Consider the following 15,233-nt stretch of genomic DNA (forward strand, 5'->3'; position numbering starts at 1 on the left):
GGGCACATAAAAGGGCACACGACTTGCATAGTCTAACCTATTGATTCAAACATCTGCTATAAGTATTTTTTTTTTTTTTTTGGTAAGTACACTGTCAATACTTTTGGTATTCTCTTGAATTGGAACTAAATAAGTTTGCTTTGTTGAAGAAATCCCTTCACTTAATTAGGTTAACCCATCTTACATAAAGGCCATCATTGGTCTTGGCCTTGGTGCCCTTTCCAATGTTTCCCATAGTATTCCTGTGCAAAATGAAAATTGACTTGCCCTCTCAAAGATGAAATTCCAGGCATGACAAAAAATAAGGTACTTTAATTTGGTTGCATTGCGTTTAATTCACCCCTCATTTCTAATGTTTAGCTCCCAGGCAGCCTGCAGGTACGCCTACAGAACTGTGAAAACTGGGCTCCACCAAGTCTGACCAAAGGGGAGGTGACGTCGTATCATTCTTCGGTGCTCCTGAAATGGTTGAAGAGACTTCAGTTCAAGATGGGGCAAATTGAGATTCAGTCTTCGGCCGCTGCTCAATTCTATACCGTCTGATGACCTGGTTAGTACAGAACACTGCGGCCATGTTGGTATGGCTCCCTAAATTCCTACATGGTAGTAGTAATGATATAAAGAGGGGCCTGCCTATTTCCCCCAAATCATCCTCATTTCTATCACAGGTATTTGTAAGGAAAGGGATATTCAAACCTCGTTCCCATCGGGGATCCATCGCGTTATGTCATCTTTTCCACGCAGGCTTTGGTTGCTATAACCCCTGGAGTTGTGTAATTAGGCTTGTGGTCTATCCAATCTATGTGCGCGTTCAAGTATGGTAGCCCCCGAAAGAGGCATCACGTCATACAGCAGGTATATACAAGTTTGGGTGACTATGTTAAATTTGAAGTCGGAATGTATCAAACAAATTGGATTTTGACACACATGTACTAAGCGCCCTACAAGTGCTTACAAATTTGTAACATAGAAACAGGGTGAAAACTTTAGTTTTTGTCCGCATGCAGTCATGGTTTTTATCTCATGGACTTGCATGCCATGATGATACTGTGATGAAGGTGTATTTCATCTGAGGTGAAAACTTGTGGCCACAATGGTGATTTGTATGTAAAGGGATTTTGAACTGTAAGTTTGTTTGAGAGTGAAATTTGGACTTGAAACTTGGGTGGGGTTGCCCTCTGGAAAGGATTGTTTTGGGGGCCAAAGGGATGGCGTGTTAAATTCAACTGATCAAATGTCAAGGTTACAGTAAAAAAAATACAATTATTTTTCATCATCTTCTGTAGTACCAAATATTTATAAAATAATGATAAAAAGTTACAGCTATTTATTGATGTACTGTATAGTTTATTATAACAAAATTGTGCTATATCTTAAACAGTCACTGCTAAAACTAAAGAAATATTCTTAATATGGTATTTATTTTATTGTGATAATTGTGTCAAAGTGTAATATGAAATACTTATAGAAATTATGAAGTTTTAGGTGATGATAGCACAGAGTTATGTAATTGATTTACTTTTCACTTAATTTATTGTTTTGAATGTTTTCATATCTTGTCATTTGGGTGACAGTATTGCAGATAGTGATTTATTTGTATTTGTATGTGTAATGGTTATTATATAGTATTATTATTCCAGAGAATAATTATCCTTACTTATAGAAGATAAGCTTAATTGCTGCACCCTGGTCGAGCTGTATACATGTCAAGTAGACTTTTGGCAGCTAGCCACATTGGCCTATATACACCATGGAGTACAGCCAGAGATTGAAAGTGGTTTATATTCCCAGAGGGAGAAACACCCCCCTACATGTAGCACAGGAGCGAACCAACAAACAATTTGTTGGCTAGACTTTTATTTATGTTTTTGGAGTATTTTAGTTGTGATGTCTAACTACTGATATAAATTATGAGACAAAGAAATGACTTATTGTTAATTGATTATTATACTATCATGTTCTGGTACTTATTGTTCCGATGGATAAACTGAAACTGTTTAAAAATCCCCTTGACTTGTTGAAAAATAACACCCAGAACAAAAATATTGACAAAATAGGGAGACTCCAACATAGGGCTAGCGCTGGCACGTTATACCGTAGGTTGTTGGTTCAAATCCTGCTCTAGTAAATCTTTTATTGTTCATCTTCAAAATGATATTTTGTGTTGATTGAAAAAAGTTTACTTGAGCTTACCCGGCAAGTTTCCTTTGTGGTACATATATAAGTTGATATTCCAAATTAATATTGAACATGTGCATAAATTATACTTGAATATAAACAATAGGCTATTTTCTACACGATGTGATCCCTTATTTTAACAACATTTTCACTGGTTTAGTTTTTATCAGCTGTTTCAATTTTAAGAGATGGATTAGTTTTTTCTTTGAGTGACTGTTTTTTTCCAGGGTTGAGTTTTATATTTCTATTCTGAGCATAAACCAGTGTTTATTACTGCAAATGGTAACTAAAATCTTGAGAACTATTTGAAGGAGTTATACTTCACAGACCAATATTGGTTGCAGGTCACATTAATGTTTTTAATCCCTAATGTAGGCACTAATTCCTAGTTAGGTATAAGCCTTTATATTAAACTTTATACAGTTTCAGTGTATGGGTTAAGTTTATTACAAGTATTTATTGCTCTAATTGGTTATAAATAGCTCCTGCTGTGCATGTGCTTATTTATATTTTTTGTTAAAGACAGTGTACACTATTGGTAATTGTCAAAGACCAGTCTTCTCACTTGGTGTATCTCAACATTTGCTTATAATAACAAACCTGTGAAAATTTGAGCTCAATTGGTCGTCGTTTAAGTTGCGAGATAATAATGAAAGAAAAAACACCCTTGTCACACGAAGTTGTGTGCTTTCAGATGCTTGATTTCGAGACCTCATAACTACGTGACTTCAGATGGATCCGTTTCTCACAATGTTTTATCCTATCAACAGCTCCCCAATACTCGCTACCAAGTAAGGTTTGATGCTGATAATTATTTTGTCCACTGCCTTTAACAGGTTTGACGAAAAGTGTTTATTTGATTGAAAACACTGCAAGAGGTGGCAGTGGCAATGTAGGATTCACAATCAATGGAGACTCACAAAACAGGGCCTAATTTCATGGATCTGCTTACTGTAAGCAAATAATCGGAGCTTATAGAAGCAGGGGCTAAGCAAAAATTAATTGGGTCAGAGGTCACGACAACTTAATGTAATTTTGGCATGTAACCTTTTTCTGTTCAGCAATATTTTTCTGTGCTTACAGGGTTTATGAAATTGAACCCATGTAATTCCACGCTTATGCAAGCTTATTTCAAAGGTAAGCAGGAAATTTGGCGTGTGCCTACTCCATTTTACCAGGCATTCTATGTTTCCAGAAGCTAACTCTGCACTTGGATGAAGAATGGTGATCGCATGTACAAAACTCTGCAGTGAGCAGAGCCATAATATTGGGCCCAGTGTTTCCTTCCAACAAGAAGTAAAAGCTGAATGATTTTTCTTTACATGTACCGCACAAACTACAAGTACAATAATTACCTAAAGTTTAGATGTACATGTATTGTGTAATACAATTTTGGTTAATTATATATATTTAATAACGTATTTATTACCACTAGGTACAGCTTTGGAATAAAGCAAAGGTATACATTTAACAAAGAGGCTCACGTATTTTTTGTTAGCACTGTTACCCCCGCATGCCACTTAATTGCTAAACGCTTGGGGAGGTGTAAATGGCTCCGCTTTTAACATCGGTCCCATCACTGTCGCGTGAGACCGATGACATGTTAAAAGCGGAGCCATTTACAGCTCAACAAGGTGGGCTAGTCTCGGGTGTGAACAACAACCCACATTATACCTCATGCTTCGGAGCAACAGCACAAGTGATTCCTGCCACAAAGTTGGTGAACCTTGCACCCGGCACTCTGCCAACTTTCGAGGGTAGTCCTGGCACTGGTTCAAGGAAAAGCAAACAAGTACCGGTACATTGTGTACAACTGTGGTCCAATATAAAGGCACGAAAAGAAATCAGCAGCTCTCTACACTTGTCAAGTAACCAAAGGTGGGCCTCAGTGTACAAGTTTTTGTAACCTAAAAACCCCATGGAGGAAGGACATTAACGAACAGGTGTAGGATCCATGGTGTAGGCTACTGCCGTGAACGCTCGACCCTACGGGCGCCGGAGTTAAAAAGCAAGGCGGGGTAGCCCTGGTGGCAGGAGCAAGACGATGATGATGGCTAGTCGACGGTACCTGAGCAGGCTTGCTCAATCCAGGGTGCTTTCAGTCACACCGTCCTCCTCAATGATTGATCAACAAGTAGCAATAAAAGCGACTGGCATGGAAGCCAACAGCCTTGTCACAATCAGGTACGGATTATGCTCAAGTTTTGTCATTGTACTTTATTTAGGCTACTTATTTTATATTTCTAAGTTTATGAAGGCACTAGACACCTTGGGTAATTGTCAAAGAACTCTCACTTGGTGTAGGCGTACCCCAACCTAGCATAAAGCATGGAGGAAGAACATTCTTCCTCCATGCGTAAAGTAACAAACCTTAGTTGCGATAATCGTAACCCTCCATCCTCCCGACCGTCGGGAGGATGGAGGGTTACGATTATCGCAACTAAACAAACCTGTGAAATTGTTCATCAAAGTTGCAAGAAAATAATGAATGAAAAACACCCTTGTTGCACAAATTTGTGTGCTTTCAGATTACTCTGAGATTAAAATAGTTTATTGAGAAATTACCTCTTTCTCCCCAAAAAACTTACTTCAGGAGTCTTTTCTCACAATGTTTTTACAACCATCAACAGTTCTCAATTGCTCGTTACCTACCAAGTAAGTTTTATTCTATACTACCAATTAAGTGTCCAGTTCCTTTTATATAGGCCTTTATAACCGGTAACTAGTTTACTCGGTTAATTAATTGAAATAAAGAGGCCAAACTCGTACAACACAAAGGACAAATTTGAGCAGCAATTAACGTGACATTAATAATAATACAAAAAAAATTACAGTCGTGTGAAATATTTATTTAAGGGAAATCATTATTTTTGGCAATTCCACTGGGCAAGAAAACTCCAAAACACCCGTAACAATTGACCAAGGTAGGGCGCTTTAGAATTGTTTGACATCTATGGTTCATATTGATGTCAAATCTATGAGTATATAGTGCCCCAGATACTATAAATATGTCTATGCGTAACAATACAACAAGCTTAACCAGCACCCTCAATGAGGTCAAAGTAATACTTACAATCAAGTTTTTGTTGTTTGACCTTGGTGCTCATATAAAGTCTGAGTACTTACCAATATGTGTCTTGTATAGGGCTACGTATTTATACTGAAAGCTATTTGAATTAAAGTCAGTGGACACTATTGGTAATTACTCCAAATAATCATTGGCATAAAACCTTACTAAAACAGCTCCCTCTGAAGTGATGTAATTTTCGACAAATTTGATTTCGAGACCTCAGATTTAGAAATTGAGGTCTCGAAATCAAGCATCTGAAAGCACACAACTTCGTGTGACAAGGGTGTTTTTTCTTTCACTATTATCTGGCAACTTCGACGACCAATTGAGCTCAAATTGTCACAGGTTTGTGTTTTTATGCATATTATGTTGAGATACACCTAAGTGAGAAGACTGGTCTTTGACAATTACCAATAGTGTCCAGTGTCTTTACAGAGTCCTAACTCATTGATTAGCGGCCTATATGCAAGGGGTCTAATACAGCATACACAGCAAGGGTTGATTCTACCTCCATGTCTCAACCCACCAAAGACCTGCTTTCCCTCAAATTCAATATTGTATGATTAACACTTAATTAAGATTGTTTACTTTCCTCCAAGATCTGTTATTGAGAAGAAAACTAATAAAGGTTTCAACACATTTGAGAGTCATGCTCATTACAAAGCGGATAATAAAGGAGAAGTTTCTGTTCCTGATCAGGCCTCATTGAGCGGAGAATGTAATGGTAAGATCAAATAAAACAAAATAATATTAGCAAACATCTACATCCAGGGCTCAATTATTTGGTTCATGACTGCAGGTTTGATCGAGGCCAGTGGGCTTAGCATTCAATTTGAATAACAATGCCTTAAAGGAACACGTTGCCTTGGATTGGACGAGTTGGTCTATAAAAAGCGTTTGTAACAGTTTTTTATAAAATGCATGGTTGGAAAGATATTTTAAAAGTAGAATACAATGATCCACACAAATTCGCCCCGAAATTGTGTGATTCAGTAACTAGACGATTGTGAAATCCACAGTGAGCTGAGGGATTCGAACCCACAACCTTGTGATTGAAAGTCCTGCAATCTAACCACTTGACCACAGTATTTACTTTTATTGATGATCTCATTTCAGGAATTGAACCCATGGGTCTGTTCTGGAGCATGGTGCCCTCTCCAGGGGTGCGGTTTGGATCTCGTTATATCCACAGGGATGCCACAAAGCCAATGGTAGTTCAGCTGTCATTGTTCGATGGCCATCTTGATGCTGCGGCCTTACAGACTAAGGAACCTGAAGCTACTGCTGTTACAGAGAGATGGTACATGGGCAAGGACGTAGAGAGGATTGAAGTGGAACATGGACGGCTGAGGGGAGCTTTATTTAAACCCAAAGGTTAGTGTTTATATGCCCCCCCCCCCTCAATTGATGTCATGCGCCCCCGTGTACAGCCCCCATTTAAAAAAATGTTTTTGTATAGTTAAAACAATAACTAGAGTAAACAAATTTAAAAGCTTTGACAGAGTTCCAATGTTTAAAAATAAGAAACTTATTCCATTTACATATAGGCATTGTTTTTGTTTAACACTTGCGTCAGATTATCTTGAAAGAAATACTAAATAACTTGTGAAATGGGACTTGTTAAAGAGTGAGGGCGCATCATTGGGGATTTTTGATTTTGATCTTAGATATTTGGATATTCCACATAACTGTGTGCCTTTAATGTTATTGGAAAATATTAATGCTCCTGCTATGTCAAATATTTTCAATATTGTTGTCATCTTGAATGTTTCCTCAGGACCTGGGCCATTTCCTGGTGTGATTGACATGTTTGGTACAAGCGGAGGATTGATTGAGATGCGTGCCGCCATGTTGGCTTCTCATGGCTTTGCCTGCTACGCTCTGCCCTACTTCAACTACAGAGACCTGCCGAAGGAACTTTGGATGCTAGAAGCAGAATATTTCAGGGTATGGAGACAATCTATGTGAATGTTTTACCGTATTTACATTTGGGGGGGGGGGGGTAATCTACATGTCACACTAGTTATAATAATAATAATATTGAAGTCTTATATAGCGCACGTATCTACCAAACAATTAGGTACCCAAGGCGCTGAGTATATACAAACTTTCAGAAAGATAGGTTATTGCAGTGATGGATTCTGAGAACCAATTATGTAGCACCTTATAAGGGTTTACAAGGTGCTACGGCGCATGAAGCAGCCACAACCAGGAACACCGGGGCGAACCCCAGTGCACTGGGTTCTTTTACATGCAACACATGGGACCAATGACTTTACGTCCCATCCGAAGGACGAAGCAATGGTAAAGTGTCTTGCTTAAGGACACGAGTGTCACGGCTGGGGATTCGAACCCACACTCTGCTGACCAGAAACACCAGAGTTTGAATTCGATGCTCTTAACCGCTCGGCCACGACACTTCCATGCAACACTTGTGTCCTTGAGCAAGGCACTTTGTCCTAATTGCTTCTCTCCATCCAGGAGTACAAATGGGTACAAGACAAGAGCTGGAGAGTAACATGCGATGGACTGGCATCCTGTCCTTGGGGAATATTTTCATTCTTGTCATTGGGGAATGAAAATATTCTCACTCATTTAATGGCAATGAAACCAGATATAAACTTTGGCCTGATTATTGGTTTGGGACAGACTTTCCTTACAAAGGGGAGAGAGAGTGAGAGAGAGCAAAAGACTGGATTCAATCGAAGATTATGACATTTCAGACAAGATAATTTCAGTTGTATTCCTTTTTTTGTGTGTTTTCAGGATGCAATAGATTGGTTATGTGACCAGCCGTTTGTGGCGCCAGGAGGAATAGGAATATTGGGCACCTCTGCAGGGGCCACTCTTTCTCTACAAATGGCTTCACTTTTCCCTGAAAAGGTACATAAATTATTTAGTTAAGCAGAGACTTTTGTTTGTGAAAGGGATTTGTGCCGTACTACTACCTTGCCCCTTTTCCATGAAAAGACTGATAAGGCGCCCCCCCCCCTTACCACTGGAGCTGCAAATTCAGTTTATAATGCAATGGAGCATCTGTCAACACCTCAAGGTTGAATTGCAGATATTGGCGACCAATTTAGCTCGACCAACTTAGCGGGGGGGGGGGGGGGGGATTATGCATAAAACACCATTAGTAGCTGCAATGACAGAACACCAGTTAACGTGTGCCAACGTATGTGGACGCTCTCCAAGGGATCTATTTTTTTTCGAAGGGTAATCTTCATACCATCTTGGTTTTCCTTAAATACACCAAACAACTAACATTCTGAGTTTGTTCTGTTGGTCACAAATTTGTTGTGAAAACGGTGGAAATAACGTATTTTTTTCCAAAAAAATTTGTGTGGCTCATTCTGCTAACTTATACCGTGGCATCAAAGTAAGACAGCTGGAACTTGGAATTCTTCTAAAATGCTGTTTTCTTGGCTTACACATGCCCTGGGAAGTTTCTGGTCCAATAAGGTTGTCATGTTTGAGAAGGTGTCAAAGAAATTTGGTTGTGATGATTTTTTTGTCATTTTATTTCTAGGTCAATGCCGCAATCAGTATTAATGGATCCCATGCTATGACATTCTCAATGACACTGAATGGAGTGGAGATTCCGTATTATGGGTTTGTATTTTCAACTGACCAGGGCCAAATTACATATAGCTGCTTCAGTAGAAAATGTTGCTGTACATTTTTCTGCTAAGCAAAAATAAGCAGGGTGCGGTTACATTTGGTACATGTGACATGTTATTTTAGCTGGTTATGATTATTCTGGTAAGCATAATTTTGTTGTGCTTGACAACTTTTTGTTGTTAGCAGCAATTAACATTTTTATCCCAGTCCAAACATGATCTTCAAATTTGTTTCTCCCGTGCCCAGCACTCACCCAGTTTGTTACCATTTTGTTCACACTGGCGCCCCCTTTAAGAACAAAAGTAATAGTTATTTTTAACAGACATACAGGAATATGAACACTTCAGTGCATTCTTGCCTAAGTGAATACTAAAGCCTGTGTTTCCTGTGTAGTGGTGTAAAACACATCAAAAGGTGGTTGCATTTTTTTAGAAACCGCAAAAAATCTGGAGCAACATTTTGTCCTTACGAGAAGCATAATCTGTAATTGCAATACACAATCTGAGAGACATTACAGCCAGTAACGCTTCTAAGAATAAACTTTTTAAACCACATTACTTCAAAGTGAAATGATTCTCAAAATGCCTTATTAGCTGCTGCTGTACTTCTGTCTAACAAAGTAAGTTTTTATTGGCATTCATTTTAAGAGTGATTACCAAGTCCACATGTAAACCTTTCTTTTCATCCCCTTCTCCTCCCCTACACCCACCCCTCCCCCTGTCACTTGCAGCTTTGACGATAGATTCTTAAACGAAACAGAGGTGAAAGGTTTATATGATATGTTTCATTGCTGGAAGGCCTTGTACAAAGAACCTGAGGAACATGGTTCCATTTTAAAGGTAGGGTCATTTGTTTTTTGTCATTGTAATGTTGATTTGTAGGCCAAATTATAAGAAAGACCAACTAAAAGTCACATAAAAACAGTGTTTAACCGGCACTCGTTGAAAAAACAGCAAAACTTGCCACAGTATTTTCATCAAAATCGTCAAATTAGTAACCCCAAATCTCACGTAGCAAAAGTGCAAAGAAACCCCCCTCCCTACTCTGTATACATAAATCTGAAACACTAAATCTGAAACAAATATTTTAAACATTTTGAACAAATCTTATTTGCAAGGTCGAAAAGTAACTACCCATGTCACCAAAAACTTACCATAGGTGGAAAATAATCCAAAATGCAAGTATCTGTTCATCGTTGGTGAAGACGATGGGGGTTGGGACAGCTGCTTCTATGCCAAGAAGAATATCGAGAGACTCGAACGGTACGGATGCTCTAACTATCAGCTCCTGAGCTACCCTGAAGCTGGACATCTCCTAGAGATACCATGGGCACCTGTTGGCAGCAGGTTTTGGTCACCGGCTATCGGTAAGAGAAGTCGTCAGTTATGGAAGTTGAATTGGAAAGATGGGGAGGGAAGATTTTCTGGTTTACCATGATGGTGCTTACCTGTTATATTGGCGCATAATGTTATTGTATTCTTTACCCAGAATTATAGACTTACTGTCCCCCCATGAAGTTGTATTTCTAAACACTGTTGGCACAGATTTTCAGGGCAAAAACACGAATAAATTTGGTGTTGTTGGAGCAATATTTCAGTAATTCTATCGTTTGGGGGTGTTGGGGAGAGAGATTAGACTCCTAGGCTCAGATTTGGGTTGTGACGACACACTTTGTTCAGGTTTGTGTCGAGACTGTTCATTTTAGCTCTGTGAGTGCTTTTAAAACATATACACAGTGAACAATGATGAAGATGTACACACCACAATTTTGCTGGTCTTGTTTGTGTATTTTGGTTCTTTTCTCTTGAGCTGCCCTCACACACATGTGGTATTCTGAAATTCACTCTAATACAGCTGTAGTAGGTAAGCATGGAGGAACAGCCATTGGAAACATCAGAGCAATGGAGGACATGTGGCCAAAGATTATATCATGTCTACGAAGACACTGCGGTCTTAACAACTCAAAGCTGTAAATCCTGCATTGGACATTTCAAGAAAAAAGGTATATTGCTGCAAGGCAGAGATAAGTGTACTTATTGTAGTGTGTTTTCCCGCATACTTGGATCTACATGTAGGCCCTACATGTATACATAAAGCATGTGGACAATATTGGTTATTGTAAAAGACCAGTATCCACACTTTATGTGATCCAACATAAATAACAAACATGTGAGAGTTTGAGCCGAATTTGTCAGCGGAGATGCAAGAAAATAGTGGGGAAAATATTACATGTATTCACTGTTTGGACTCTTGATATGAAACCTATATTATGTTTTATTCTGTTGATTTGTTTTATCATTTAATGTCATTTTTATTCTGCAGATGTCTAAACTGGGAATGGTATCATCTTCGTGAACATTCTTCCAAAATGATGCAGTGACATTCCTTGCAATTAATGTCAAAGAGTAAATCACAGTGTTTTTTTTTACTGACAGGTTAAGGACTTGTGCGAACCTAATTTGCGGGCTGCGATGAATCAATAAAATAATATTTTTTTTATTACTTTATCTGGCCATTGATATACAAGAAAACAACAAGCAGGTAGTCAGAATGAGATAAAACTGTACAGTGATACCAGGAAAAATCACTGTGGAAAGCGTCCTCAACTGGTAAAAAAAAACGGTCTGAAAGACTGATGTGACATGGAAGGTACACATGAGATGTTGACCTGTGTAATGTAGAAGCACAGCATTCCTGCACATAAAAGGAAAGTGACGCATGAAACTGCAAAGTCTCTGCAAATGAGTATTTTTTTATTTGAAAGATAGCAAAATGTTAGCTGAAGCATAATTTAAAAAAATAGATATATATATTATAGATAATAATTTTTTAATTATAGACTTGTAATGCGCACATATCCACCCTGCTGGGTGTTCAAGGCATAATACATGTAGTATTAGTATAGGTGTTTTTGCTTGAGCTGTAATTATTTGATAAATTAAAGAATATAACATTTTAAAACACTATAAAATTATTTCGGTGTTAGGCCTATTATTCAATGTTTTCTCAGCACCCATAGGCCTAACATACAACATTAATAATGGATGCCTACTTATGAGTTTATTGTTGCAAATATAATCACATGGTGAAATGGAAAACCCAGATTTTAGCCAGTGATGTTCTGTTAAAATGCATAAATTTGTATTTATATGATATGATCGTGTCATGTTATTCATGTTGATAAATGTAACTTTCAGCTGATGCACCAACAATATATATTTTTAATACGGAAAATTTTCTAAGAATATCAAAATAACATATCAATTAAAAAAAAGTTTGTACAGAATGTGAAGTAAACTGACATGCAAATCAATTTATTTGACTATTTTGGTAATCGTTATTGTCTTGCAAATCATGTTTTTAAATTTGCCACCCAAGCAACATGGCTCGTCTCTGGGAACACACTGCTTTCAGCATTTGGAAATAGCAATAGTTGTAAGAATTGCTTTTTCTTTTACGACATTGAAGTTAAGGTTTTTCACAGTATCAAAAAGTAAAAGGTTGTACCAATAAAAAAGAAGTCATTACAAAATTCAAAGTATATGTTTCACAACATAGGTTTGAAGAACTATAGCATGAGTGACAAAAGTGGCACTGTCCCACAGGCAATGCTCTTATGACATCACTGTCATCTAACATTGCTTTCCTTTTATTGTACGTCCTAAATATATAAAATACATTTTATAGGCCAAGTCGGAGACGGAAGAGGGCAGATAACAATTGTACCACACGGACAACTTGGAAATCAAATTGCCCGGGAAATATCTTGCACGTGGATTCTTGTCGGTGAGGGCGTGCTCGAAGGCATCCATTACAGGGTCAAGGCTCGAGGTTGACGACCCTTGACTTAAAGAGACGATACTAGTTTTGGCGCCAGTGAAGAATTCCTCACCATAGGCTTCTTTGACGTATCCAGGTGTCTCACGCCATAATTTATCTTGATCATTTAGCATGAACTGTTTCGTAAACATGGCTGAAGAACCTGCAAAGACACAAGATGAACAGTAACACTCCATCAGTCCTCTAGAAATATTGCGTCTTCAGTACCGGGTATAAATGTAGTCTTGGTGCAAGACTTTCCTGTTTTGTTTATAGAAGGCGTAGTCCTATTGCTTGTGGCTTTTTATTTTCCGAAGAAAATCTCGCAAAATTTATATAAAATTTAAGGGTATGCTACTTTTTAAAATCAAAATTATCAAGAACGAGACTCAGCGCTCTCCTCGGTTGATATTTGTCCATGACCATGCCTAACAAATCACAGCGCCACCCATAAAAACTCCGGAGTCGACATGGGCAAATGCCTTTTACAAATAAATATTTTGCGCAACATTTTACACTGATAATTATAATTATTGTCAAGCCTTAAACCAAATTTAAATTCTTACCCGAGAAGTTCCCGGGCTCAATGATGACAGCGTTGATACCAAACGTGTACAATTCCCCGCGTAGACAATCGGTGAGAGCTTGGACGCCATACTTGGTGATACTGTATGCCGAACTGGAGGGCGGGCTGTAACGGCCTAGCATACTACTCATGTTCACCACACGGCCTATAAATGGTTGAGTTTGAAATGATTTTGTGAATTATTTTAAAATTAACCTTTGTATAAAACAAAAATCTGGAAAGGGTTTCATGGTATTGATGAGTAAATGTAGACTCTTAAAAAACCATACCTGATGAGGGTGGGGGTGCAGAGATAGACCCCACCCTATCCCTTTTTATTCTACAAAGATACCCGTATCCAAAAATATTCCTGCTATTCCAAGCCTACAAAATGCAGACACATTAATTGATGTCAAGGGAGGGGCGGTGCGTACCAACATCACAAATTCTCTAGAATCGAGTTCCGCGATGACGGTGCTGTAGGCTGTTTTTTCCCCGAATCGTCAAGATAATGTTTGTAGGAGCATCCAAACTTCCTCCATGTTATGGGAAATATTGGCTGTTGCCAGCTTAGTGTTTGTGAGAGCTCTGCCGTCCTTTGACGGAATGATCATCTAAGCAAACACCCCATGAGACAAACCTCAACACCTCAACAAACAATCAAACAAACAAACAAATTACAACTTTTACACTTTTTTTTTATTTTTTTAAATTTTTTGTTTATATAATCCCAGGGATTCTCATTTATTTTCCACTGTCTCTTGTATTTGTCATGTAAGAACTGTTTGTTCGAATACTTTTACACTTTTACCTTTAGATTTTCTGATGAGAGGCAATGCTGCCTTGGTAACGCGTATCATCCCCCATAGGTTCACCTCGGCCAGTTGTTTGTACCTCTTGAGGGGTACCCACTCCATGAAACCAAAGCAGGCTGTTCCAGCGTTGTTCACAACACCCCACAAGACTGTTATTATCAGGACGAAAAGACAAACATGTTTATAAAATAATGTTTGGCTCGGCCCAGATTTCGGCTTGATGGTCGTCGGCATCTCCCCCCCCCCCTCCCCCCGGAGATTGTGTCAAACTTGCTTTGCCCCTAAAATTAATAGGATTGTTTGGAAGTGCCACGTTCAGAGGTAATTGCGATGTTCAATGATTGTTTTTTTTTCTTTTTTTTCAAGCACCCACGGTGTCAGTATCCAATCCCAGTCGGCATTAAAAAACCTTATTCATACCACTCAAAACTGTCAATGATTACTCATCATCATTGCTTGAATGTCAATAGAAAGACTCTGCAAGAACTAGACAATGCTTCTCAGAACCTCATTTCGTTTACATTTTAATTAAAACAAAACCATGTGCCTATTTGAAACCTACCATCTCCAGTTGATGATAGAGTCCCTCCAATAGACGCCACTGCGTCAGAGACCTGCTGGTCACTGGTCACATCCAACTGAACCACCTTCAGCCTATCAGAACTTTCCTCAGCAAGCCTACTTGCCTCACCCCTATCCGCAAACAGGCAGCCGGCAAACACCCGGAACCCCAGCCGATCGAGGTGCCTGGCCAGAGCGTTTCCGATCCCCGTGTCGCAACCCGTCACGAGTACCGCCTTGCCCCGGACGGTGTCGATTCTCCCGCCCGTGCTGAAACGGCTCGAGACGGCATAGGCCAAGAGGACCGATAAGATCCAAGTAAAACACCGTGAAGCTATCTCCCGCTCAATGAGAGGTACTATGCAATTTACGAGGATGTACAAGCTTACCAGAAATATGATCCATCGTAGACCCCACATGTTTACAACAATATTCGAGTATAGTTCACCAACCTGTGTGTATTGCTAAGCTATGCGGTGGTCTTCTAGATAATCCAGTCTATGAGTTTATCAAAACGGGTCAAACTTCTAACCCAACAATTGCGATAACGTAAAGTCAAGCCTAGTGCAGTCAATCTGATTACGAGAAACAAAGTACAAAAATA

At 38.9% G+C, this 15,233-nt stretch overlaps 3 protein-coding genes across 3 annotated transcripts in view; 2 read left to right on the forward strand and 1 right to left on the reverse strand.

Annotated features, from left to right (window-relative positions):
- Nucleotides 1-1,258, forward strand: part of LOC117307325 (protein unc-79 homolog) — a 55,470-nt gene extending 54,212 nt beyond the window's left edge. Inside the window, exon 52 of the mRNA XM_033792049.1 lies at nucleotides 361-1,258. Coding sequence (XP_033647940.1) covers nucleotides 361-543 — 183 coding nt within the window. The 3' untranslated portion in view covers nucleotides 544-1,258. The remainder of the gene's footprint in view (nucleotides 1-360) is intronic.
- A 2,533-nt stretch (nucleotides 1,259-3,791) lies between these two features.
- Nucleotides 3,792-12,407, forward strand: LOC117297972 (acyl-coenzyme A amino acid N-acyltransferase 1-like). The gene is made up of 10 exons (XM_033781175.1): nucleotides 3,792-4,362; nucleotides 5,848-5,972; nucleotides 6,365-6,622; nucleotides 7,026-7,195; nucleotides 8,015-8,131; nucleotides 8,778-8,860; nucleotides 9,600-9,708; nucleotides 10,028-10,235; nucleotides 10,724-10,871; nucleotides 11,192-12,407. The coding sequence occupies exons 1-9, from the start codon at nucleotides 4,223-4,225 to the stop codon at nucleotides 10,840-10,842; spliced, it is 1,329 nt and encodes a 442-aa protein (XP_033637066.1). The 5' UTR covers nucleotides 3,792-4,222; the 3' UTR covers nucleotides 10,843-10,871; nucleotides 11,192-12,407.
- LOC117298783 (D-beta-hydroxybutyrate dehydrogenase, mitochondrial-like) lies at nucleotides 11,604-15,048 on the reverse strand. Its single transcript, XM_033782117.1, has 4 exons — nucleotides 14,631-15,048; nucleotides 14,065-14,217; nucleotides 13,255-13,419; nucleotides 11,604-12,851 (listed from the first exon to the last, which is right to left on the reverse strand). The coding sequence occupies exons 1-4, from the start codon at nucleotides 15,046-15,048 to the stop codon at nucleotides 12,502-12,504; spliced, it is 1,086 nt and encodes a 361-aa protein (XP_033638008.1). The 3' UTR covers nucleotides 11,604-12,501.
- Between the last annotated feature and the right edge of the window lie 185 nt (nucleotides 15,049-15,233).

This window comes from Asterias rubens, chromosome 1 (assembly GCF_902459465.1).
Source record: "Asterias rubens chromosome 1, eAstRub1.3, whole genome shotgun sequence".
Lineage (NCBI taxonomy): Eukaryota > Metazoa > Echinodermata > Asteroidea > Forcipulatida > Asteriidae > Asterias > Asterias rubens.

Coding starts and splice junctions, on each gene's coding strand:
- LOC117297972 (XM_033781175.1), top strand. CDS start 4,223: ATGATGATGGCTAGTCGACGGTACCTGAGCAGGCTTGCTCAATCCAGG. Junction 6,623..7,025: donor AGCTTTATTTAAACCCAAAG/GTTAGTGTTTAT, acceptor ATGTTTCCTCAG/GACCTGGGCCATTTCCTGGT. Junction 8,861..9,599: donor GTGGAGATTCCGTATTATGG/GTTTGTATTTTC, acceptor TGTCACTTGCAG/CTTTGACGATAGATTCTTAA.
- LOC117298783 (XM_033782117.1), bottom strand. CDS start 15,048: ATGTGGGGTCTACGATGGATCATATTTCTGGTAAGCTTGTACATCCTC. Junction 14,218..14,630: donor TCTATCATCAACTGGAGATG/GTAGGTTTCAAA, acceptor TGATAATAACAG/TCTTGTGGGGTGTTGTGAAC. Junction 13,420..14,064: donor TCTCATCAGAAAATCTAAAG/GTAAAAGTGTAA, acceptor AACCATTTATAG/GCCGTGTGGTGAACATGAGT.